This window comes from Ischnura elegans, chromosome 4, assembly GCF_921293095.1.
Source record: "Ischnura elegans chromosome 4, ioIscEleg1.1, whole genome shotgun sequence".
Taxonomy (NCBI): Eukaryota; Metazoa; Arthropoda; class Insecta; order Odonata; family Coenagrionidae; genus Ischnura; species Ischnura elegans.
Window position 1 is genome coordinate 121,273,770 of NC_060249.1, and position 25,089 is coordinate 121,298,858.

At 41.5% G+C, this 25,089-nt stretch overlaps 1 protein-coding gene across 1 annotated transcript in view; it reads left to right on the top strand.

Annotated features, from left to right (window-relative positions):
* Window positions 1–25,089, top strand: part of LOC124157977 (protein dachsous) — a 284,929-nt gene that overhangs the window by 18,010 nt on the left and 241,830 nt on the right. The window contains exon 2 of the mRNA XM_046533108.1: window positions 16,605–18,443. Within this exon, the coding sequence (XP_046389064.1) occupies window positions 16,671–18,443 (1,773 nt within the window). The 5' untranslated portion in view covers window positions 16,605–16,670. The remainder of the gene's footprint in view (window positions 1–16,604; window positions 18,444–25,089) is intronic.

Here is a 25,089-nt window from a genome sequence, read left to right on the forward strand (position 1 = left end):
TCTGGATCTCTCTACGTTCTTCGGAGCGTTCAAGAGACGGCTTCGGAAAGCCGTCTTCCCCTTCAATCATAATATTTTATTCTTGTTATAGTTTTTTTCATTGTTTAAATTTGTTACAGCTGCATATTGCAAGTTTTGCATTAAATTTAAACGCCAAATCGGCTGGTTTTGAATAATTAAATAAATACATATACGTTATGTGATGTGGAATAGCAAAGTAATATGGCGCCTCGTGTTTATTTAAAAGCGGCTTCTGTCGCCAAAATAATTCACACGAGGAAGGGAATAAGATGCAACTCAAATATCTGATAAAGTCAGAATATTTATTCTTCTCTCACTCTTCTTTAGGATTTTATGATATTTTTTTACCCATAGCCTTATAGCGGAAGTTTAAGAATTTGAAAGTTAAATTCCGGGCGTAATATAGCTTAAAATGCAAAATATCATAGAAACGATCATTTTATGCCTACTAATGCTGCTTTAGTTTGCAAAAATGGCAAGAATGCCGCAAGTGAGATAGAAAAAATGGCTAATATTTCATGCAATGCTTTTAGATAGGACGGAAATTTTTGTTTGGAAAAATAAACAGGATACTTGTCATCAGTGACAGTGTTTGCGGTACAATATTTACTCCGCCATCAAATAATTTTCGTCGGCATCGTGAAAATATATGGAATTACATGATATCGTTTATACTGATTTAATTTTTGTTGTGCAGTTGAATATAGCACCGAGTAGAATGGGCCAAAAGCGAAACCAAACGTTGTGGATACGATTTTGTAGGCATTACCTATTTGGTTGTATTTTTCAATATAAAGGAGATTTACGCGCACTTCCAGGCTTCCAAGTAGTATTTCTGTTACCGTTTTTGTGAACTTTTTTTGGGGAATTGGGAGCTGAATTCTGAAACTGGGGTCGCTCATATTTCTTTCATTCATGGCACGTCAACATTCTACGCACGTCAGTTGGGCTTCAATCTATTTGTTAAAAAAAGCGTGAAAAAGTACGATAACAAGGTATTGGATATATTTGTTCGTTTTTGCAGGCGTCATTTTAAGAACCGATGGAGATTGGCTCGTGTTATCGCATTCCAAGCCATGTTGAAGTCATTCTCGATCGAAACGACGTCTTCTTCTAGTTAATTCTACTAGCTAGCAGATTAAAATCTGGAAATAATGAAATTTTAATGGAATTTTTATTCACTGTCGCATAAATTGGAAGAAATAATGTAATTAGGCTAAGAACAACCTTTCAATAGTATGACTTGCTTACTTTCAATAACGTCAGAATTTTTTTAGTTCATGGAAGTATATCTTACTTGACGTAACCGCACAGTTTTAAGCCATGGAAGCCATTTTAGGGACGAGAAGAACGAATAAGAGACGTATGAAACTCGTTCAGTGGGTGGTCATTGTGCGCTCCAATATCTGCGTTGTCTCGTGCGTCCTTTCCTCTTGGGCCACAGGCTTGTCACGGTGTAAAGGTTCGCGCATCTCTGAGCTGTACTTGAGGGAGTATTTCTAAATTACATCCTGTAGGGCTTAGTTGGGAATGCGATTGAAATTAATCTTTAATAATTATTTAACTATGCAATTTTATAGTTTCATTTTGTAACCGTTGACTTTTAAATTTTATTCGTTAAAATTTTATATCAACTGATCCAAAACTAACTTCAATTAATTCTATTCGTTACATTTTGGTGAATTTCTACCTGTCCGAATTTGGACACGAAGCGTATCCAACAGACGTGTCTAAGAATGCAACACTGTATTACCCTGTGGCGATGCTAGTTATGCAAGCCGTAAGGTAGTTATGCAAGGGCGCAATGAACAAGCCCAAGCATCCAAACAAAAGTGCGGTTGAGTGATTTGGCTGACCAAGTTTCGGGACACACCCTCAGGCGACAATATGCGAAAATCTCCTTATAGTGACGTCGTGATATCCATACATATGACTTGAAGTTGAAAAAAGTTGTCCCCAGGGACACCTGTGGTTGGTAACGAGGAAAGAGACGATTGCAAAGTAGCGTGTCTGTAAAATACACCAATATATAACATATTTCATAGGCTAATTGATGATTATTTTTTTAAAGTTACTTTTTAACTCCAATCGGTTACTTTTTAAGAATTTTAACTTAGATTACGCGTAAAATAATGATTTACGCGTTGAAGAGTAACTTTCCAACTTTATTTAGTTACTTTTTACTTCGATTGGCTTTGACTTGTTAGTTTATTTTGGAAATTTTCCCAACTCCGCTGCAGGGGCACCCACGCTGGCTAGATCGAAGGATAGGAGCCAAACGGAAGCTAGTGCACGTGATAGTTTCACGTGAGAAAGTGTTGTAATGAACGTGGTAAGCTATCAAGGTAAGGGAAGCTATAAACACCTCTTCCGTGGAAACATCTAGCGCGCTTTGATGAACCTCTGAAACACACCAAAGCTATCTAGAGCTATATAAAGCGGTATATCGGTATTGTTTGAAATCCGCGCCTCGCGGCGTGCTGGAGGTTGGGTAACGGCTGGGTGGGGTGGGTCTTTTCAAAGGAGGAGGGCGGGTGTCTTTCATTGTAGCGAGGTTGGCCGTGCCCTCGAGGTCATTGTCATACAAAAATCCAGCGGAGACTTATTGGCAGCATCCAAGACAGATGAAAAGAAAACCAAGAAGATGGAGGGGAAGAAGGAAGCCGCGAATGTAATGACGTTTAATGTAAGGACAATAATGAGGGTGGGCAAGCTGGAAATTTTAAAGAGGAAGATGGAGAGAGGATGAATAGATCTGTTTGGGAGCATGGTTATCGTGGTGGACAACGCTCTGCTTGGCAGCTGATCGAGGGGTCACGAGTTCAAAACCCGGTTGAAACCTTCGGACACCCCGAAATAAAAATCCTCGAAGTGCGAGGTAACCCAGCCCTCAACCCCTACTCTCAGTGTGTGATATTCACTCGCGTGTGGCTCAGTTAGGGGTGAGCTTTACCCTCACCTATCCTAACCAACCTTTGAGTAGAATCATTTAGTGAGACTGAGATCTGTTGTGGCTTGGGAAGGTGGGAAGGAAGGATAGTTGGGGCTAATGGAGTGAATGGGAAACGTTTCTATATGGTGAGATATGAAATGCATAATGGATATGAACATGGAAAGGTGAAATCAGGGAGGTGAGGAGATGGAATGTAAGAAATCTGGTGGGGACTTAGAAAGTCTAAAACCTGGAACTAAGATATAATAGTGTCCGGAAGACGAGAGAAATAGTAAAGTTTAAGAAGAGAAGTATAGGGTTCATCATCATCAAATGGTTTTCTGCTCATTGGCAGTTCCCAAACACCTAAGTCGTCTCCACTTCACTCTGTCCTGGAAGCCCTTTAGTTTCCCTATAGCTTCTTCCCAACCTCATCTGTCATCTTCATCCTTCTTCTTCCTCTTCCCTTTTCTCCTTTCTCTGTTCCATCGGCTGCTGTGTTTGTAATCCCCTTCCCTCCTAAATATGCCCTATCCAATTCCCCTTTCTCTTTATTATGGTTCTCAATAATGCTCTTTCCTCCCAAACTATCTCCAGTACCTACTAATTCAATGCTGAATTATGGTAGGAATAAATAAATTTGAAGAGAAATATATTGCGAACGTATAGGGTAAATTTAATTCTTGGAGACAAACCACTCACTAACCTAAGATTCCATGAGCTTCGACATTGTATCTATTTAGTGGAGTCCTTCATAGATTTTATCCCTCCCGAGTTCCCGTGGATTACATTGCTGTTGCAATGTTTCAACTCGCCCGGACGAATAAATTCATACTTGATTACCTTCCGGTGCAGCTGCTTGTGGTGTTGACGATTAGACGCTTATTTAGATATAACATACTACAGATGGCTCCTGTAATAGAGAAGACAACGTTCGTCACGGGTATTGAGTCTTGCAGCTCTACCTGATGGACGAGAATCATGACAGCAATCGCTACGGAAACCATCCTTCCAACTGTGCGGATAAATTCATATTATTTCCGTTGCATAGTGGCCTCAAACATTTGCGAAGGTGGTTGAATTCGTTCGTTACCAAAATTTGTGTCTGTTAACACGCTCATCGCTCTCGTACATCAATTCAGTCATTCTCGCATTCGTGTGAAATTTCTTGTTTAGATGGGCGACGTTTCTTTTCCTTTCACTTTTGGTTGAAGCGGGAGTCTTCATTTGGGGAAGTTCTGGCTTTCCACCCGGGAGAGCATGACCAAAAAGGACTCTACCAAACCATTTGCTACACGCATTTTTATCCAGGACTTCTCGCGAGATACTGTATTAATCGGAGTATAATTGTGCGTTTAGCGTTAATATCACTTGCTGGTGCACAAAAGGCAACATATATTCTTAGTAGTGGGGTTAGTAGGACTAACTAGATTGAATCGTGAAATGCATTCATTAGAATTCCGTTGATATAGAAGTCTTAAATCAAATCTGCAGTATGCATTGAAGTGGAATCGCAATATTATATGGAATCGAAAATATGTTCATAAATAGGAACATCGGTTGCTTAAAGGGAATTATGACACATTTTCTTTAGATGACTAGGTTCTTTGGAGAATTTGGGTAGAACAAAAATATTGGGTGCGCAATTTTCCAATATTTTAAATAATTTACTGAGAAGACTTTTTTCGAATCGAAACTTTCGATATAATTTTATCGTTTCCGAGTCTATTAATCCCCCTGTTAAGGAATGAATGAGTGTTTGAGAATTAAAAAAGAAAACTTCGTGCGAAGGTTTTTATCATTGAAGATTTTTTTGCTTGTGTTGTGTTATGGCAATGTCATTGTCTATTCTTAAAGGAAGGAAAAGGAAGTATTTTTTATGTGCTTTCATCGTGCTCCTTTCATTGACTTCAAATCTTGCTTGCTGCTGTGGCCAAGTTAAATTCTTTTTAATCATCTCTTGAATTCGTGTGCATTGGAGAGGCGTGGGATGAGACGGGGAAGATCTTGAGATTGGGGGGGGGGTATTTTTTGGGGGTGAAGGGTGGAGGCAAAAGGTCGGGCATATGGGGTCAGGGCGGTAAAAAAATAGTTGAAAATTGCGAAGAAATTTGCGGAAGAATTTTTGGGCGTAGTATAATTGGAAAACAAACCTCACAAAAGTTAGCACTTGATGGCACCCTGTTTGACCGTGACGAGTTGCATTTTATGATATCGCATGCATTTTATGTAAAGTTGCCTACTTTGCCGGGGTGATAATTTGGAAAAATCGCTTAGGTGTTCAGCCACCCATCATCCTCATTGGTACTAATGAAACATTAAAGTACAGGAACGCGAGACAAAGTATGTTCTCTAACTTACAATGAAAATATACCGATGTATTTTCAACATATCATAAATTGACCATGCATAAAATTATTAGATGCATAAACTACAAATGGAGCAAAACATGAAAAAAGTCTTTGTGTCAAGTCAAGTTTGTGTAATTGCGGTGTTAAGGTGAAAAAAAACCATGAATTTGTGTGCTAACACTGTTTTTATAATATCTTTTATTACTTGCTCCGTGGCTTTCTTTCAAATATATGCACTCTCCATTACGTCAATCCAATTCTGATGTGACACAACTCCTTTCAACTATCAGTTGTATTTATGAGCGTATTACCGATTTTGTATGATATTGCGATTTCACTTCAATGCATGCCGCAGAGTTGATTAAAAATTTCCTTCATAGTTAGTGGCAATACTATTCTAGTAAATGCATCTGCCGATTCAATCTAATTAGTCAAACTAACCGCGTTACTAAAAATATATGCTGCTTATCGTGCGCCATCAATGATCTAATGTTAGCGCTATACGCAGACTAAACCGTTACGTTAGGAAGAAATAGTAAATCAATTCCTTTTCAACGAATTGTTTTTCTAATTATAAGGTCAATTATGACATTCAAGGTACTCTATTTTTTTCATACGAGATAATAATCTCTTGTTAACAACCTTCCCCGTCCCAAGCGACTTTTGACAAGTTCTTTTAGATACTTCCTCGACATAACGGTCACCAGCCAAGTGTTTTGTAATAAGATCCTGAGACATAGTCTCACATTGTAAGGTTAGGTCAACCTGTAAGGTTAATAATATTAAGAAACTCAATAATGTTACCAATTGCACTTCCTAGAAGGGCATTCATCTCACCAGAGGCTTCATTTTGTAAATAATGCAAGAAATTAATGAACGTGAATGGCTGCGACGACGAATTGTGACTCAGTCGTGTGGAAATTTTTCTCAATCATGGTAATATTGTGATCGAGGTGAGGTTAAAGTTAGTGCAAACAAATGTAAGCCTATTCAAATTTAAGGCTGTCATTTGGAAGGGTAATATTTAACACCCAGTTTTTTTTGCACCTGAAAACCGCAATGTCTGTCGTAGAAGCCCAAGTAACTAGTGGGTAGTGCCTATGTGGTGCGACAAAATGTAGCCGAAATGTTTTAAGCGCCATTAAACAGGCTCAAATAATGTGCTACCGAGCTGATATTTTCTGTGAATTATTTTATAATAATGCTATTTAAATGCGCAAAGAGCACGATTTAATAATTTTTTTAAAGGAATCTCAAGGAGTCTCAACAAACTCGTTTTTTTTTAATGAAACAACTTTTAGCAGCGAAGGTGTTTCTAGCGGACGACCAGAAACCATAAGTTTTGGTTCGGAAACGTCGAATTGAGTGGAATCGGGTAAATTGTAAATAGCAGTGATTTCTTTTAGCTAAAAATAAGAAAACTCAATACTTGAATATATCTGTAGACACTTATTAATGTGCTTTAAATACCAATAACGTCATCTATGGACATACCAAATATTAAGGAAAAAAATAATTTTATGGTGAAAAAATTTATGTAGAACAATATTGTGTATTATTAGATTGTTTGTTTAATTTTATGTAATGCAAGGATCTTTTATCGCGCTAATGCCTTAATGCGCTATGGATAAATCAACGCCAATATCAAGAGATGTTCTCTTCAACTCACAAGTGAATTGTCAATTACTCCGTTTCCTTCCTCCATTCATTTTGAACATTGTCACTACCTCTAATATGAACGCGCTTATGAGAGAATAGAATCGAAAATTACAAAGATTTAAATGTTGTTCTACACTGTATGAAGCCTCAATTCATTTTCTATCGTGCTTAAAATGCTGACTTAGCTCAAGCATTTGCAATGATACCTTTCGTTAAGTAAAATTATTCGTGTCTCCTAAAATTTGTTAATTGATGTAATTAAATCTATCCAACGATTTTCCCCATTACTTACTGTAAATGTGCATTGCGAATGCTTGTTGTTTCAAAACCTATCACCCCAATGCCCGCGCCAACTATTAAAAAAGAATTAGGAGGCCAACTCAAGATCGAAATGAAACGTATGAAAACCATTTTTATAATATTTTATCTTAGACTATTTCATTCAGTTACAATTTAATATCAGTTTGATAGACTACAAATGAAAACCCTTAATAGTGGGAATCATTTCCTAATTTCCAAAATAGCAGACATATCTGGCCTCAGATTTGATATCTCCAGAAGATACAGGGGGATGTGAAATTATCACAAGACAAGTTCTTATTATTTTCTTCTCGTTTTTCATTTCTCAAATTTTTTTTCCACAAGTATGTTCCTCTAAATTAAAAAATATTTCCACGAGCCGCATGAGAGGACTACATCAAGACCTTAGTTTGGACACCACTGCTCTTAAAGATGGAGGAATTACAATATCGTGGCAATTGAGTATGTCACGCATTTCCAAGTATTGAAGAGTTACTTTCTTAGTATATACTGTCGAATGTTATAAAATTTTTCATGGGATTTTAAGTTACTTACGGAGGTTACTGACGACGTTTATTTCTTACGGGTCGATTACGTGGTAAGATCTAGGTATATCCCGCTTCATAATATTTTTAATATCTTAATAAAATGAATTCCACGTTCAAAATCGATTCGATGCATTGATCTAGAATGAATAGCATTGGTTGGATGAGTTTCGGAAAATGGGAGGAATCGCAATTTTTCATGTTCAGAAATAATGAAGGTAGTATTATTACATTTTTGCAATTAAAATACCTGTAAAAGCGATTTCTTCGGCTTTGACGCAAGTGCTTTGGTCCCTTAACTTCGATAGATCGTCATCTTGCATATTTCTTTCGACGGGCCTTCGTAATTATTTCTAATAATTTGAGATTTTCATAATTCGATTTTATTCCTTTTTTATTATGGGAAATATTTATTTTTATAATTTTTGGAGAAAACCTATTGGTGTTGATGAAAATTTATTAAAATGGGGGATGGAACACCGCCTGAAGAGGATGTGGGTACAAGTGAAGCGAGTGATTTGAACGCGCGACCAAACACCATGCCTCGTTCGCCGTTGAATTCTTGAAAGCCATTCTTTGAATGAATTCAGCTGTACCAATCGTGATTTCGGGACGTGTGAATCGATAAATTCCTCTCGGCTATTACAACGGTTCAGAGAATCCACTTTGGCTGACGTTTCGCTTAAATTCTTTCCAAGCATACCCAGGGCTGAGGTAAGATTTTCTTAATATCATGATCGTCTCACTAGATCATCTTGCCTCAGACTTGAGCGTAACTGGGGGGGGTATGGGGTGGCCACCCCAGGCATCGAGGGGGCGGGGGGGGGGATGAAAATTTTTGAAAAATGACATGCCTGGAAATACGCTTTACATCGTTTTGGCGCTAAAGATTTAAATTTAAACAGATTCAGTCATTGCATGTCAAAATTATAAAATTGCTTCAATATTGGTTAAATTTAGATGGACCTTTGAGAGAGGATCTATCCCCTCATTTTCACCATAGTTACGCCTCTGGACTTGAAGATGCTAGAGAAGTATTCTGGCGAAACGTCGTCCAACATGGGCCATCCGACCACATGTAATACCCGTGAAGAATTCATCGAAGTCATCCGCCGGGAAACCCAGAAATAATTCATTGTCTAGTTAATGAGTGAAGAATAAGAATGGTTGGATGGTGCAAACTGCCTAATGCCCATTTATCAATAGCGTTAGTGGCCCGTTATATTTCGTCGGGGCGTGTAAAACTAAGGATACAATGTTAAAATGGGGCCTTCTTCACTCATTGTCATACCAGAAATCGGAATGCATGGGAAGAATTCGTTCTGAGGGAAAGGAAAGGCAAGTGATGGCGAAAGAAGATCATCAACAATCAGCCATTCACTCCATTGTCTAAAATAAGGATGTGCAGAATTTTTTGCACTTGTCAAGAGTTGGTTACGTCATTAGAGATCTGGATCACTTATCCGTTCACGGAGGACCGTTAATTGAAGGGAGGAATCGCTCACAAGATTCTTAGCATAGAAAAAGCGAATGCAGCCCATATACGATACAAAGCATTGGGTTGCAGAGAAGCGATTACTCGCTCGGGATCAGATCGTGTCGTCATCAACTTATCTGTGATTAGAGTTAGGCCATCAATTCTTAGTCGCAAACAGCACTAGGCAATGGATCGAGGAAAGTAAAATTGCGGGTCACCATATATTTAGCTAAGTATTACAATCGTAAAAACGAATTCCCATACCTATCCGTTCGGCAAAATATCTATCGTGATTCATCGTTTTTGTTGTATCTGGAAAAATTGTGCGGTTCTCGCATGATGCCCTCCTTGTCGCTCTGAAAAAATTCACAGTCTCAATTGCTCAAGCAATCTAAGCCTAGCGCGCGACTTCCTAGTCTCTAGTGGCTCTCAGGCTATTCCTTAACCCCTTCCGCTTCGATTAATTTCCTGAATATCGTACTTCTATTCTCTATTTATTTATTTTGTGGTTATTTTTCAAATGGTAGGTAATCGAATGATATTTTGTAAATTTGTAATCAACGTAGATCCGTGAAATATAGTGTGACTATTAAACATGGAGAACACAGCTATCGCTACTCGAATGAAATCATTTAAATCCTTCCAATGCATCATGTTTCATGAAATATGAATTTTTATGCATACAATGAATGTTTTAACATTTTTAAGCTTTCAAAATAATTATATAGTTACTCTAAATAGTGCTAAAATTATGAGAATCCGATGACGAGATACACTCGTCGTTGCGCGGTTTGGCGTCGAAAGTTCATGGTGAGTTAGACTCTTAGCTTTCTGTACGCCCTTTACAGTTTGTGATGAGTCGCGAAACTTTCCTTTACTAACTCCACGGATTAAGGTTTTCTGCACCGCATATCGTATGCTCGTTGCATATTCAAGGTGTGGCCACACGGGTGCGAAATGGCTGCTCTCTTCCACCTTTTCATCTCCGAAAATCTTCCCCACAACACGCTTGGGCACCACTCGAGAAGATGTGTACTTTTGTTTCCGTTTCAGTGGCGCTTTTTCGCTCCCCCTCCCCCCCCCTTCTCCCCCCCCCTCTCTCTCTCTCTCTCTCTTCCCCCCTCCCCCCTTCCTCCCACTTCCCCACCTTCCGAGTGCGAGCGTCGCTCTGGAATGTTGGCAGCTCTCACGTCTCTTGCCTCGACTTGTGAGGAGGGGGCGATCTGTTTCTTTGAGAGTCACCTCGACAGAGAGAGAAGGAGGGAGTGAGTTTTTTTTCATAAATATTTGTCTGCCGTGCTGCAGTCGCCGCAGGAAGGGGACTCAAAAATGATCGGAACCCGCTCTTTAAACTCTTCCTCCCTCCGAATTCCACACACTCTTCAGACACTCTTTCCGTCGCCTTCATCGCCTCCTCATATTCCCTTCCCCTTTGCGATTTCGCCAACTAACGCTTGACCCAAGGGGAAGAGGCATAATTCCATCCCATGGAATGCTGATTACTGTTGCTACTTCGGTCGCATTTTGATCGGTTTTCAAAAATGTCCGCGGCGAGGTGATGAGTGCAATGCGATCCACGCTTTTCCAATATTTTGCTATACAATGTTTGCAATTGTGCGGATTAACATTGAGATTTTTATAAATTTCACAGATCATATCATCGCGTTTATAAATTTCGGTTAAAACCGTTCATCATACAATATTTTCCCATGAACCTCGGATCAATTTGTCCGTCAGCGACGCGGGTGGCGAATTTTATAAATGCACGTTGGTTGATAAACGCATTTAGAGGCCGACTTGAAGATGCTCTTTTGTAATATCCGTGAGTTACCCTTTGTCTTCTACTTGGCTGGAAACCACTATTCCGCAGTTATCCTAAGAAGCGAACGGTACGAGTGGATGGGGATGTTTTTTGGAATTGTGTAACAGGTGATACAATGACGGAAAAACTTAAGTTGGGAAAAATAACAAAGTTTGCTTCCTACAGCTTAACCAGTAATCGTTGACTAGTTTCGATACACTAACATCATTTTCAAGACCAGTCATCTTTCACTAATGTTCAAGACTAGTGATTGACTATACTCAGTTCATATTATCTTTGCTGTTAAGATGATGTGGCTAAATCAGGTGGAGGTAAAGGGAGGGAGAGTTTCTCGACACGTGACTATCCCTTGGCCAATCAGCACACAGTAGGCGTGGCCTCAGTCGGTCGCTATCAGACCTCCGTCGAGTTAACATCGTGAATCTGCTCGTGGTGCAGTGTTGCCAAACCTCACGCGTTCTCCTTGTATGTGACTTAGCATGCCTAACACCAACGGTGCTTCATTCAGCGTGGTAGCGGATAATGTCATGGGCTTCTGTGAAAGGGTTATCTTCTATGAAAGGGTTATTATCAAATTAGTAGGTATATTGTCGCCGACGTTTTCAGTGACAAACTAGGGCGGCTATGTACATTTGGCAACGTTATGTTCTCTCCTCCTCTCTCTCTCTCTCTCTCGGTACTACTCCTCCCCCATTAGCGAAACCTTCCGAGAGTGTTCGGGCTCTCACGAAAGCTCACCCGCAGACATAAATGAAATAGATAATAGTCTTTAAAATGATACAATGTATAGAATTTAGTATCTAGCGATTTGATCGTTGGATTATTCTTCCTCATAGAATAATCCTCTAAAATCGCTCGCACAGAAATGGTTTTCCAGGTTTCGCTGATTGTAGGACCCGCCCGCCTTTGTGACCCGTGGGAGCGGGATTCCTCGTCTCATCCCTTCCTTCCCCATCCCGTCCCAGGAGGCGTCATCGGGCTCCTATCGCGGCGGCGCCTCCTTCCTTTTTCCTTCCTGTCCTCCCCCTTCTGCGGTGCAGAGGTAAAATAAGCTAAGGCTTTCAGAACTTGGCCCAGGAGTGTAACCAGCGAGCCCGCCCTAGGGTTTCGTATCCACTGTATCGAAGTTAGTCAACGGTTAAAGGTTTAGTTGTAGAAAGCAAAGTTAATTATTTTTCCTAACTCAAAAAAAATGGAATTTTACGAGGTTCAGGCCTCAAAAATTCAGTTTAGAACTGCTGAACGGCCCACGGAATTTTATTATTAACACACATGGTTTCGACAATTAATGTCCTTTTTAATGTGAGTTTGAGTACTCAACATTAACTTCGTGAATCAATCCGAAGGATGGTATGGGTAAGTGAGGGTAGAAATCACCCCGGCCTAAGCCAAAGGCATGTGATTTTCATGTATTCTGCGTCGTGGGGGCGAAATCTTTTCCCTAGGTCACCTCGCTCTTCGAGTATTTTACTTGGGGGTGTCGGAAGGTTTCACTTAGGGCTTGAATCCGATACAACTCTATCAGCAGCCAAGTGCTAGTCCACCCGCTAGTCCACCGCGCTTCCCTGTTTTTAAGGTGACGTGACAAAAATGAAATAAGCTGTCGAAACTTAGGTCGGTAAATAATAAATTTGAGCTGACAGTACAAACATTTTTGTCGCTATGTTTTGGCCGCCTAAACTATTCCATGCGCTCTGCACGAGCTATTTAGTGTGTACAATTGGCAGCCAGGGACGCCGACTTGCAAAAAATATTGGGGGGGCCCAAACCGGGGACCTTTCCCCGGAAAATTTTATAAGTAGTGAGTTTTACGTTTTTTATGCATTTTAGAATAGTCATAGGATCAACATTAGAACCCTGATAACTCGAATCTCGATATCTGGACACTCCGGGGAAAATCGGCAACCCTGTCACATTTTTTATTCACACCCGTAACGAATTTTTGAGGGGGCTCGGGCCCCCTCAGGCCCCATGGAGTCGGCGCCACTGTTGGCAGCTAGATTGCTCATATGGAGGTGAGTAATTGAGGTATCCTCTCGTGTTTATCGGCTTAAAAGCGTCTAGGAAGGCTACTAATGTGTCCAAATGGCAGTTGCTAAAGAGAATTGCTTTAATGCGGTTCGTTGATTATTATCGGGATGCGAAAACTACCCGCGTAGTTACAGGTATTTATACCCCCATAGCCATGCCAATTTGAACCTGCAGCCCGCATGCTGGAAGTATTTTATTACCCTAGCTCTGGGCTGGGGTTTTGCAATCCATTATTTCTTTCCATTGTGTTGCCTTCGTAGTATGTACAATGTATCACTTCATGGCCGATCCACCTTGTTATTCTTTGGTGAGTGGTATGTCGCCATTCCCTTCATTTTTCAAATTTTCGTCACACCACTTCGTTTTTAAACGTATCCATCCATTTCATCACCATTAAAACGTCTCGACTCTTTCTATATTATCTGATGATTTTTTCAGTGGTCCATGTTCTCGCTTGTTTTGGGGCTACTGCGGACACGATTATTTTCACGCGCATGTTCCGCGGCTCAAGTTTTATTCTCTTTGAGTAGAACAGACCCCGTTTTTATAATGAATGGAATCTTGACTTATGGTTGCGTTTTTTTTTTAATTTTGTGAAAAATTAAAAAATATGTGGCGAATGTAAAAAGGACAGATCGTAGGACTGCTAAATTCTTTTCCAATGAGGCATTTTGAATATCAGTTGAAGAGGGAGGAGAGGAAAATAGCAAGTCAGAATGTATCGTGTTTGATTTCTTTCAAAATGCGTGTCAATAACTGATAAGTTCATTCATGCAAGTTGCACTACAATGTAATTTGTTTTTATTTTATTACGATCTTGATGGAGGGGATATTAGGTGCCAGGGTTCTTAAATTAGTTACAATTTATAACAGAGATGTTTTAGGCAAGAACGCTTTGGTTATATGTCGATTCCAGGGTACTATTGACTCCATTGTGACGTATTATGCCTCCATTCTCAGACGTTATGGGAACAAAAGCGTCGAGTGAAACTATTTCCTTCATGTGTCATTTCATTTCTTAAAACATCATCTTCACCCGAGTGTTAAAGCATGTATATTTTCATGCAAGCTTGCACGGCTCAAACCCGAAACAGCACCAGCCAAATATCCCAAACAATTGATAAAATAGGAACGTACCACGCGTGCATACTGCAAAGTACATACCTCACATTTATGCGTCAGGAAGCCACTCCTAACTATCCTTTGGCAGAGGTTTTGCAACCGATTGCGTTAAAAAGAGGGAGCAGGACTGTGTTTACACTCATCAGCAGTGGAGTGGCATAATGTAGAGGAGCTATGCTAATGTAAATTATTCACGTCGATTAATTCATGATTATGGATCACTCCTATATCGATCGATCCTAAGCCGCTACATAAATATGAAATAAAATATTCAAATAGTGCAAGATATATCTGCATCTCAGGCATAATGTACGATGTGCAGATAGCGCATCGTCTGGAGGACCAGTGACACTGAAATTATACTTCAAAGAAAATCGTGTTCATGATTTAGGTGGCTGGTTAAAAAATACCTTTAATTGTGAAATATGTTTCAAACGAACAAATAAAATATATTCCGAGGTGCTTACAATCTGTAGATGAGTAACGTGGCATATACTTTACTTTGATCTTCTCCTGCGTTATGAAAATACGGGAAATGATACCTTGAATACCTTTGGATGTGAATCTTGGGCAGCGAATTGAAAGTTATAGATGCCAAAAATTTGTCTATATCTTTATGAACAGGTTTAATACCGAATTTAAACATTTTATGAGTTTGATTTGTAAATATTAATTCGGACACAATTCAAATTCACCAAACAGCACTGAAAACACAGCTTTTGTCATTTCTGTGCTCGAAACCGTTCACAATTCTATCTTTTGTCATATAAGACGGAAATTTCTTTTAGTCTTTTATCACCGTTAACAGTCAATAATCCTAAGATTGGTTTAAAGCAGCCCTTCACTCAATACGTAATCGTCTCATATTTTAACACCTATATTATTCTCCTGCTTTATATCCTCCATTGTCTGCCTCAGTAAAATATCTACTAATGTATTAAGTACGTTAAAACCTATTAAAAACCTTTAACCTTTGGCGAGTGAACTTCTGCTTTCGAGAAATCATGGCTTTGATTGCGCCGAGCTAGTGCCGAACGATGCCGAACCTCGTATTTGATTTTTGCCACTACATAATTTCGCTAACTGCGTGATTATTATTGCCACCAGGCTTTTGTAGAACTGGTGACAATTCCTCTTTCCTGTCTTCTTGTCCAGATTTTGCATCGAATTGAATATCGTTACCTGTTTCAATGGAATTATGGGACATGTGCGGAAGTTCGCTGCTCCTCCAATTTCTCCGCTCTAGCTCTCTTACTGGCCCTTCATGCTCCTAATCTTTTCTTCGAGCATATTTGCAGACTGCTACAAAATGATTTAATATTCTATGCCTCGCAATTTTCGAAAAAATCTTTCCATTCCCTATGTCCCTCACTGTTTCTTCGAATTTGGTTGTTAGTATCCCTTGTCTAAGGACGCCGTTCTTGATCACCCTGGAATGCTTCCCTTTTGGGTATCATCGCACTTCGAAAAAGCTTCTGCTGGGCGGTCTGGAAGAATGCTGGATTTGAAGCACATCTTCCACGTTTGCGATTTGCGATGACAGTTTTCCTGGTATTCTTACTTACTTCTTCAGTTCAATAAATAATTCCAATTTAGACCTCTATTAGCGAGGTGTAACTTTTCAGAGAGTGTCGTCGAAATCCATAGAAGGCATTTCGGAAAGCTTGCTTTCTTCATCGGTGTACTGTTACTCTGCGTTGCCGTACTATCAATACTATCACATCCGATTCACTAATTCTCTCTTGCCGACACCGTGTGAAAAAAGTCAATGATCACGAATTTATGTGCCTTGCTTTGTCCTGGGGGTTGGTTGGGTGTTTTTCCAAATTTCCCCGGGCCCATATTGTTTCAAGTATTATAAATTTCCTTGAGGGTAATGAGATTCGTTTCACCTTTTCCATCAATCCCCACTGTCTTTAACAATAAAAATGTATACTTTGCATGAAGTGAATGCTTCCCCCGGACCGATCCACATACCTATGTATTAACTATCCACTTTCTATTCTCACGTCAGATTTTACGGAATTCTGCTAGCACCAGAGTTGCGTGGTGGTGTAGCTGGGAGGTTCCGAGGGCTATGATTTAATTCCCTGTGGAAGTGACTGCCACCACAGTTATCTAAGGTTATTGTCGCTGCCAGGTTCTTGTAGAAGTTCTTTCTCTATCCGCGATTCTTCTATCCAGTTCCCTTAGCCCAGGTTTTCATCCGATTGAAAATCTTTTCTATTCGGAAAGATCTACGGGACATGTGTCGATGTCCCTCGTATTTCTCAGCTCTTGTACAGCGTTCACCCTCGCTCCCAGGATTCTTGTTTTGATACATGTCTCTCGTTCTTGTTCGCAGGGGGCGTATGGCGTTTGGAGGAGGCGGCGCGGGGGCGGCCCGGCGCCAGTGACGCGGCCCCCCGACATGTGCCGGCCGCCGGCCGGAGCGCGGTGCCCGCCGCCCGCCTCTCTCATTGCTGCGCTGCTGCTGCTGCTCATGGGCTCTGGTAGGGCGGCCGCCGAGTACGTGCGCACCTTCGAGGTGTCGGAGGGCGTGGCGGTCGGCACGGTGGTCGGCCGCATCGGCGAGTCGGACGCCGCCGAGCGCCTCCCGCCCCCGCCCTATCTCATCGTTCCGAAGCCAGGGAGCTCGGTGGATGCGGACCTAGCCATCGACCAGAACACGGGCGAGATCCGCACCAAGGTGGTGCTGGACAGGGAGGTGCGCAGCGCGTACTCGCTGGTGGCCATCCCGTTCAGCGGGGACAGTATCCGCGTGGTGTTACGAGTGCTAGATGAGAACGACAACGCGCCCGCCTTCCCCGCGCCTTTCATGCACATAGAATTCCCCGAGAACACTCCTCGCGACGTGAAGCGCACGCTGCAGCCCGCGAGGGACCTCGATCTAGGGGTGTACAACACGCAGCGGTACTCCATCGTCTCGGGGAACGTGAACAACGCTTTCCGTTTGTCGTCTCACCGCGAGCGGGACGGCGTGCTCTACCTCGACCTGCAGATCAACGGCTTCCTGGACCGCGAAACAACGCCCTCATACAGCTTGGTGGTGGAGGCTCTGGACGGAGGGTCGCCGCCCCTCAGGGGTGTCATGACCGTGAACGTGACCATCCAGGACGTGAATGACAACCAGCCCATATTCAACCAGAGTCGCTACTTCGCCACGGTCGCCGAAAACGCCACCATCGGCACGAGCGTTCTCCGCGTGTTCGCCACCGACACCGACGCGGCGGAGAACGGTCGCGTGTCCTACTCCATCAACCGGAGGCAGAGCGACCGGGAAAGTATGTTCCGAATCGACGCGGAGAGCGGCGAGGTCGCGGTGAATCGGCCCCTCGACTTCGAGGCGAAGGAGGTGCACGAACTGGTCGTGGTCGCGAGGGACAATGGCGAACAGCCCCTGGAGACCACAGCCTTCGTGTCCATCAGAGTGACGGACGTGAACGACAACCAGCCCACCATCAACGTCATCTTCCTGAGCGATGACGCGACGCCCAAGATCTCAGAGAACGCTCAGCCGGGCGAGTTCGTGGCGCGCATCTCCGTGAACGACCCGGACTCGAAGGAGGAGTACGCCAACGTGAACGTGACGCTCGAGGGCGGGGAGGGGCGCTTCGGACTTGCCACCAGGGACAACATCATCTACCTGGTGATCGTGTCGCTGCCCCTGGACCGCGAGCGAACGCCGGACTACACGCTGAGCGTGGTGGCCACGGACCAGGGCAGCCCGCCTCTCCACGCGGCTCGCACCTTCCAGCTGCGAGTCACCGACGTCAACGACAATGCACCCGAGTTCGACCGCGCCGTGTATCACGCGCACGTGTTGGAAGTGGCCGACCCGGGCACGTCCGTGTTTCGGGTGACGGCCGTGGACCGCGACGAAGGCGACAACTCGGCCGTGACGTACTCGATCCGGGAGGCGGGCGAATCGCACGCTTCGGCGTGGTTCCAAGTGGACGCGGACACGGGTCTGATCACGACTCGCGCGCCCGTGGACTGCGAGACGGAGCCCGTGCCGAGGGTGGTGGTGGTGGCGACGGACAGCGGCCGGCCACCCCTGTCCTCCTCGGCAACCGTGCTGGTCACCATCCATGACGTCAACGACAACGAGCCCATCTTCGACCAGAGCTTCTACAACGTGTCCGTGGCGGAGAGTGAGACAGTGGGACACTGCATCCTCAAGGTGAGTGGCGAAGTGCATGCATCTCTCGACCTTAAACCGTTTATCATCCGAACCTGGAATTCATATACCCCACTACTGAGCAACAGCTATGTTGCAAAACATATTTCCCCACCCTTTCCGGACTTCTTACTATGATTCATTCAGAGCTATAACCCGATGAACAAAATGACAGCAGCGATAAAAATCTTCCTTTTAAAGTAAGACCAGAGCATAAAGTAAAGTCAATTACAATTTATCTCTGAAAGTTCACTGCATTGGTTTAGCATGGTAGATATGTATTTGAGCTATCAATATTGAGGCATAGCAACGCTGTAGCGCGTAGCATTAATACATGCTATCGATAAATAATGAACGATTTCTTTGGACCTTAGTTTTCTAGTATTTTTTACCTGAGCAAAATATTTAGTGAGCATTAATTTAGGTAAAAATGGTGTTTCTGTATCAGCAACAAACTTGTTTATTCCCTCTTTGCTTTAAAAATCCTCAAATTCCACCTTCGGGTTGAAACACCGTGCGTGAGTGATAATAAATGGCAAGTCAGAATATATTTAGAGGGCCAACCCATATTTCAAAGAGCGCAAAAACAGTTTCTTGAATGGAGCATGGCTTTCCCTCTTTTTCCGCGGGTTGAGTGAGTGAGTACAGATAACATTGGTGAGACACCGTTCACGTAACCAACCCTATTTCAAAGGGGGAGAAATATTTTTTCGCAGAATTAAAAAAAATTGAGCTGCATAACAGCGTACAGCTTTAACTTGGAATTAACAGCTAATTGGAATTCTCCAAGGAATAGCAGTAACGTTTGCCTGCATTAAGGTCTAACACCCTTTGGTATTTAAGGTATCTATTCCACAGGTTCCAATAGTTGCAATTCAAATTGTCCCTTACCGACTTCATCTTGCGTGTACCGTGCCTATCTCTCCTTCTCATTGAAACTTATTATTTTTTAAACATTACCTTTCCACTAACACTTTCTTGCATTACTGGTTTCCCACCGGTACCTTATTTGATTCCCTGTACAACCCCTCTCATTTGCCTTCCGTTCTGTGTCCATGTTCTTTCACTGTCTTCTCTCCTCCATTCTCACTCATCTTTTCTTCCGTCATTCAGTGTCTTCATTCTCCTTCTGACAATGTATGAATCCAATCGACTTCCCTGCCACTTTGACGATTCCTCACGTCTTTTCTCACCCTTCTTGTACAGTCAGCATGTCACTCATCTTCTGGTTTGATCTTAAATCAAGGAGAAAATATAGCATGGCTTCTTTTATGTTCAATCTCTTTAAATATGGTAGCCCTCTGTATTTAAAGGATCTTTTTCTCCCCAGTTGCGAACACACTAATGTTGTTACAAGACAAGACCCCTGTTTTTTTTATGCCCCACAGTTCCGCACAGCTACAGTTCAGAAGTCATTTACTGTTGTTGCCTCAAATCTGTCGAACGATTTGCCGAAACATTTAAAAGAGTGCATCACAGGAAATATTTAAGAAAAGGATTGTCACCCACCTACTTTCTTGCTGCCCATGAACACTGATCATGTAATTTAATAATAATTTATCCACTCATTGATGTGATTAATACTTATTGTAGTGTTAGAAGTAGTAATCTAGTTCTTGTTTCATTTGTTAAGCTAAATTTCCTTTTTTAAGGTTGTGTTATTTATTTCGTGGTATGTTTAATGTTTGTTTTTTTCTGTTAGAAAAAAAATATTCTTTTCCAGTGTACTATGTTAATTGTACTGCTCACCACTTTAACAATTTCTATGTTCCAAAGGAGTTAAAACTCCTAGAGCATTAAATGAGTTAATTATTATTATTATTATTGTTATTATTATCCTCCGGATACTTCTCTCCGCTAATTCCTGATTTTCCCTTCTCTTAGCCCCCTTCAGAACTTCAAATGTTCCTCTTCCGCGACTCTCTGATTTTCCTTAGTCTTCTGCACCTTACGTCGACTCTCATAATTTCTCAGTTTTTATCTCAATTCTCATTTGCCGCCGTGCGCCCCAGAACAGCTGCGCGTTTCTCAAACTCTTGTCTTACCCATGCATGTCTAGTCAGCATGATGTTATCTATCTGATATATCCTCGAATCTCTGTTTATTTTCCAAGTTAACGTTCGCCGATAGTGATTTAAGAACCAAATTTTTGTGATTACTAATGATTTCTCCGACAAGAATCTGCATTTTACCCCGGTGGTCTCTCATTCCTTACCAAATTTCTCCTGTTTCGTTTTTTATACTTCTCTAAACCGACCGATTCGTTCAAGCCCGCGGTATCTACTAAAGTTTTCCCATTCTAAATGTTACGAACTCTTCAAAAACTTCTTCCTCCTTTACGTGGTTGTAATTCGACTTGTACACCTGACCACCACAAGGTTGGTTAGTCTTGCCTCGATTTCTGCCATCAGAATCCTTTGTCTCACCTGCTTCATACCTTCCTCTCTCTTCCATATATTCTAGGTTAATTCCGAAGTAATATCTCGTGAATTTTTCTCACAACAGCCATATTTCACCCTAAGCCCATCATTCCAAGAGTGGGGTCCCGAACTTAATCTGAGCAAATGCATGGCGGTACATTTCTTGCGGAATTCGTCCAACTGTAACTATGTTTATGCAGTGGATGGCATTAACACAAAGGCAACAGACGAAGTGAAGTACCTGGGAGTTACGATAACCTCGAACCTTACGTGGGGAACACATATAAATAATATTTGCGGCATAGCCCTGAAGAAATTAGCATTCGTCAAGCGTATTGTGGGAAGATTTTCGGATGAGAAAGTAAAAGAAAGGTGCTATTTCGCTCTCGTCCGACCGCACCTTGAATATGCAGCGAGCGTATGGGATCCGGCGCAGAAAGACTTAATCCGCGAACTGAATAAAATACAAAGGAAGGCTGCGCGTTTCGTCAAAAACTGCTTCGGGCGTACAGACAGTGTTACCCAGATGTTAAGCGAATTAGGCTGGGAGCCGCTGGAGACTCGGAGGCTGCGCGCTAGGCTTAGATTGCTTGAACAATTGAGAATGGATATCTTTAAGAGCGACACAGAGAACATAATATTAGAGCCACACTAAATTTCCAGGTCCGATAGAAGCGATAAATTAAGAGAAATATTTTGCCGAACGGATAGATATGGGAATTCGTTTTTCCCTCGAACCATAAATGACTTAAATAAACGCTAGTCCCAACCTCGTTAGACCTCTTCATTTTTTTAAGCTGTAAACGGCTGGTGTCCTAACACCCCCTGCCACACGCCTTTTAGGCGGCTTTCGGGGTATTGAGTAGATGTAGATTCCAGTCGTCCCCAATTGGTAGGGCTGGTCCTAACATAGAGCATTTGAGAACTAACCACGCCAGTGCTGCTCTAGGGATAGTTGGAACACGCAAACCCTTCCACCGCGGCAAGATCGGAAAGGCTCTTCTCTTTAATTGTAAAACACTGTTAGCGTTTGTTACCATCACTGAGTAGTTACGATATCCGTCTTTGACAGTTTTACTGAACAACAGTAGGAATGGCTACGTATGTTATTTAATTTTCCGCCGGGTAACTTGTAGTATGAAAAGATGCGAGGATGGTTTGAGATTGACTTGAAGTGGCCATTTATTCAAAATAAATTGCGAGGAAATATCCCAGCACATGCTTTTAAATTACTGAAATATTAAAAATACCATTTTGTTTAAGGATACCACACTGGCTTTGTGTTTCAGAATTCAGGTTAAATGTTAAGGAAGATACATTGGCTGCCAAGGGATATGCGTTACTAAGTATATGATTGACAATTTTCATTTGGTTTGGTGTTTACAAATGACAAAGCCATTTTTAAATGCTGATGATTTACCGTAATTGCTATTTTCATTGAAAATTATCCTGGTTATTCATCAACAGTTCATTTTATAATTTCACAGACCTTTTTACGATTGTGTATTTCTTACTGAATTCTCAGTCCCCAATGCCATATAAATACTGTGATCATTTTTGGGAGAAATTTTAAATTTCCGTCAATAAATTGTTGTGTATACACTGTAAATCCGAATTCAAGGAAAATGGAATTAAGCGAAATCTAATTCAGCGAATTTAAAAAAAACTCACTGCATCACTGTTTTTCTGACATACGAGAGGGGAAAAAAAACATTATATTTGATCTTTTAGCTGCCAGTCGTCCTAAGTTGACAAAACCATATTCTCGACGGCATAAGTGATCGCTAAGTAATTCTTTCGACTTCAAGGAAAAAAGAAGTAGAGACTGCAGTAAAACCAAAACGCAACAAATATTTATTTGATAGAATTGAATTCATTAAATTTGGCGCGATGCTGAACGATTTATGCTCCAATTTTAGCAGGAAATACTGAGGAAGGAAGAAAGCACATTCGTATCATGAAAATACCTCCCAGAAATACATCTTCTTCAAGGTATCTACGATGAAAACTGAAATGTGGTAGCGGAGAAAGTACCTCGCTGGTACAACCGAGACGCTACGAAAGATCTTAGGAAACAGAGACAACTTGTACAATTTAATATATAAGTCCATCAAGGAACCTGTGTCAAAAGGAAGACCAAGAAATCAATGCGTGCCGCACTGAGCAATTTTAAGGTGATAATATTTGGTGAGTTTGCCGAAGAAAATCCTTAATGTGCTTGATCATATATGAGAGAGCTTAAGGGAAAACTTTCAACCGTCAATTCATAATTGGATAAAGATAACAGAATAGTCATCTTTGGGAGCCACTAGATAGGCGCGGCTAATGCGGTACTAAGTAGACGCAGATGAATATTGACAGCTAAGCTGAAGATTAAAAGCTAAGACGTGAAACTATCAATTCGAGAGCGTAAGTTAACTAAAGACGAAAAAATTCATGATCCAAATCCATAGAGAAACCGACAAAGGAAATCATAATTAAACGTGATGGTATAAAGCTACGTTCTATAAAAATGAACCTTCTTATGGCCCGGAGGGAATACCCGTGTAACGCATTCTCATTCCGCCGTTATTGGAGATAAAATTCGAAGGGTAGTTGTCCTGAGGAAAGGTAATTAGGCACTGGAAAATGCAAACGTTACACCTAAATTCAAAAAGGAAAACAGGCATAACCAACGAAATTGTCGACCAATTTGATCAGGCAATATTCTCGAACTGATTGTTTTTAACTACATATATTATGACTTCCCAACTTGAAGTTGACGCCATATTTATAAGTCCCGAAAAAGCAATTGATACCAGTGACGGATCCAGAGACGGGCTAAGGTGGAATATAGCCCTTACACCTCCTGGGGTATCCAATTGACCGGAGATAAATGGTAATTTTGTTCACTTGTCGAATATATACAGGAGAAGGGAGTCCCCCTAGCCTCCCTTGTCCCTAACCTGGATCCGCCGCTGTTTAATGCGGTACCTCACAAAAAACTTGTACACTGTCATCCGGGTTAAACAATAAAAAAAACAGGAATTCGCAGCTTTCGGAGTGGTCGTGAACAAAAAGTAGTTCTTTTCGGAATTACTCCTATGTAGTTAAATTGACATCCGGTGTTTCCCAACGAAGCATAATCTTCACGCCTCACCAAAATATGTCGTTGTTTTCTTGTTAGCTGGTCCAAGCCAAAGAAGTGTTCGCAATCTGCCCGCTCTTAGGTCATCATAATGTAGATAAATCACTTATGCTGTCGGATGGGAAGTAAAATATGTTTATTTGCTGTCGAGTCATGACATGTAACGTGAAATTGGTGAACATTCGTGATTTCAAAATCCTATCATCGGGCCTAAATGCCGTTCATGTGTGGAGCCAGGAGTGGGGACTAAGAGTAAATCCCGGCAATTGCACGACGGTACATGATCTTGCGTACGACGAGCAACTATTCCTATGTGTAGATTGTGGATAGAGATCACTTAAAGGCAGGTCGGGTGAAGTCAAGTATCAGGGAATTGCGATGGTTTCAAATCGTGGGGAATGCACGCAAGAATACATTAGTGGCAATGCCTCGAAAAAGCTAGGATTTCTAAAACGTATTGTGATTTTCGGATTAAAAATTTAAAGAGAGGAGCTAACTTGTCAGGCCGTACCTTGTATTCGCGGCTTCTATACGGGCTATAGCGCTGAATGATTTTATCCAAGCTGTTAATAAAATCCAGAGGTAAGATGCGCTATTCGTAAAAAAAAACTTGCGGGGAATGAACATAGAGCATTCTAGCAACCTCCATCTTTTCGGTATTTTTTTGTGAGCTGCCTGTATTTTTCCATGCCCTGTCGCACGCCAATTAAGGCTGCTTGTGGGGTACTTAGATGTGTTTCTGCATTTCGGGTGCAAATGGTTGTTTTCTTTTGAAATTAGTTTTCTCACAGTGGAAGACCTGCCTAAGTTTGTGATTTTAATGAAAACTGTGGATAAAATGAAACCGTATGAAATTATTTAGTTAATATAAAAAATAATAATTACAGTTAATTTTAAAAGGCAAAATACCAGAGGCTCTCAGTCCATTCCAAGTAGGATCAGTTAGGTACAGACTCATCTGTCCTTTTTCGAATGCATATTCGGTTATAATAATGAGTGCGGTGGTTAAAACATCTATTGTTCTCTAGTTTACCCAATGGAATCATTATCGATTCATAAAAAGTGATTCATTTCTCATCTAAACAATGAAATATGATATCAT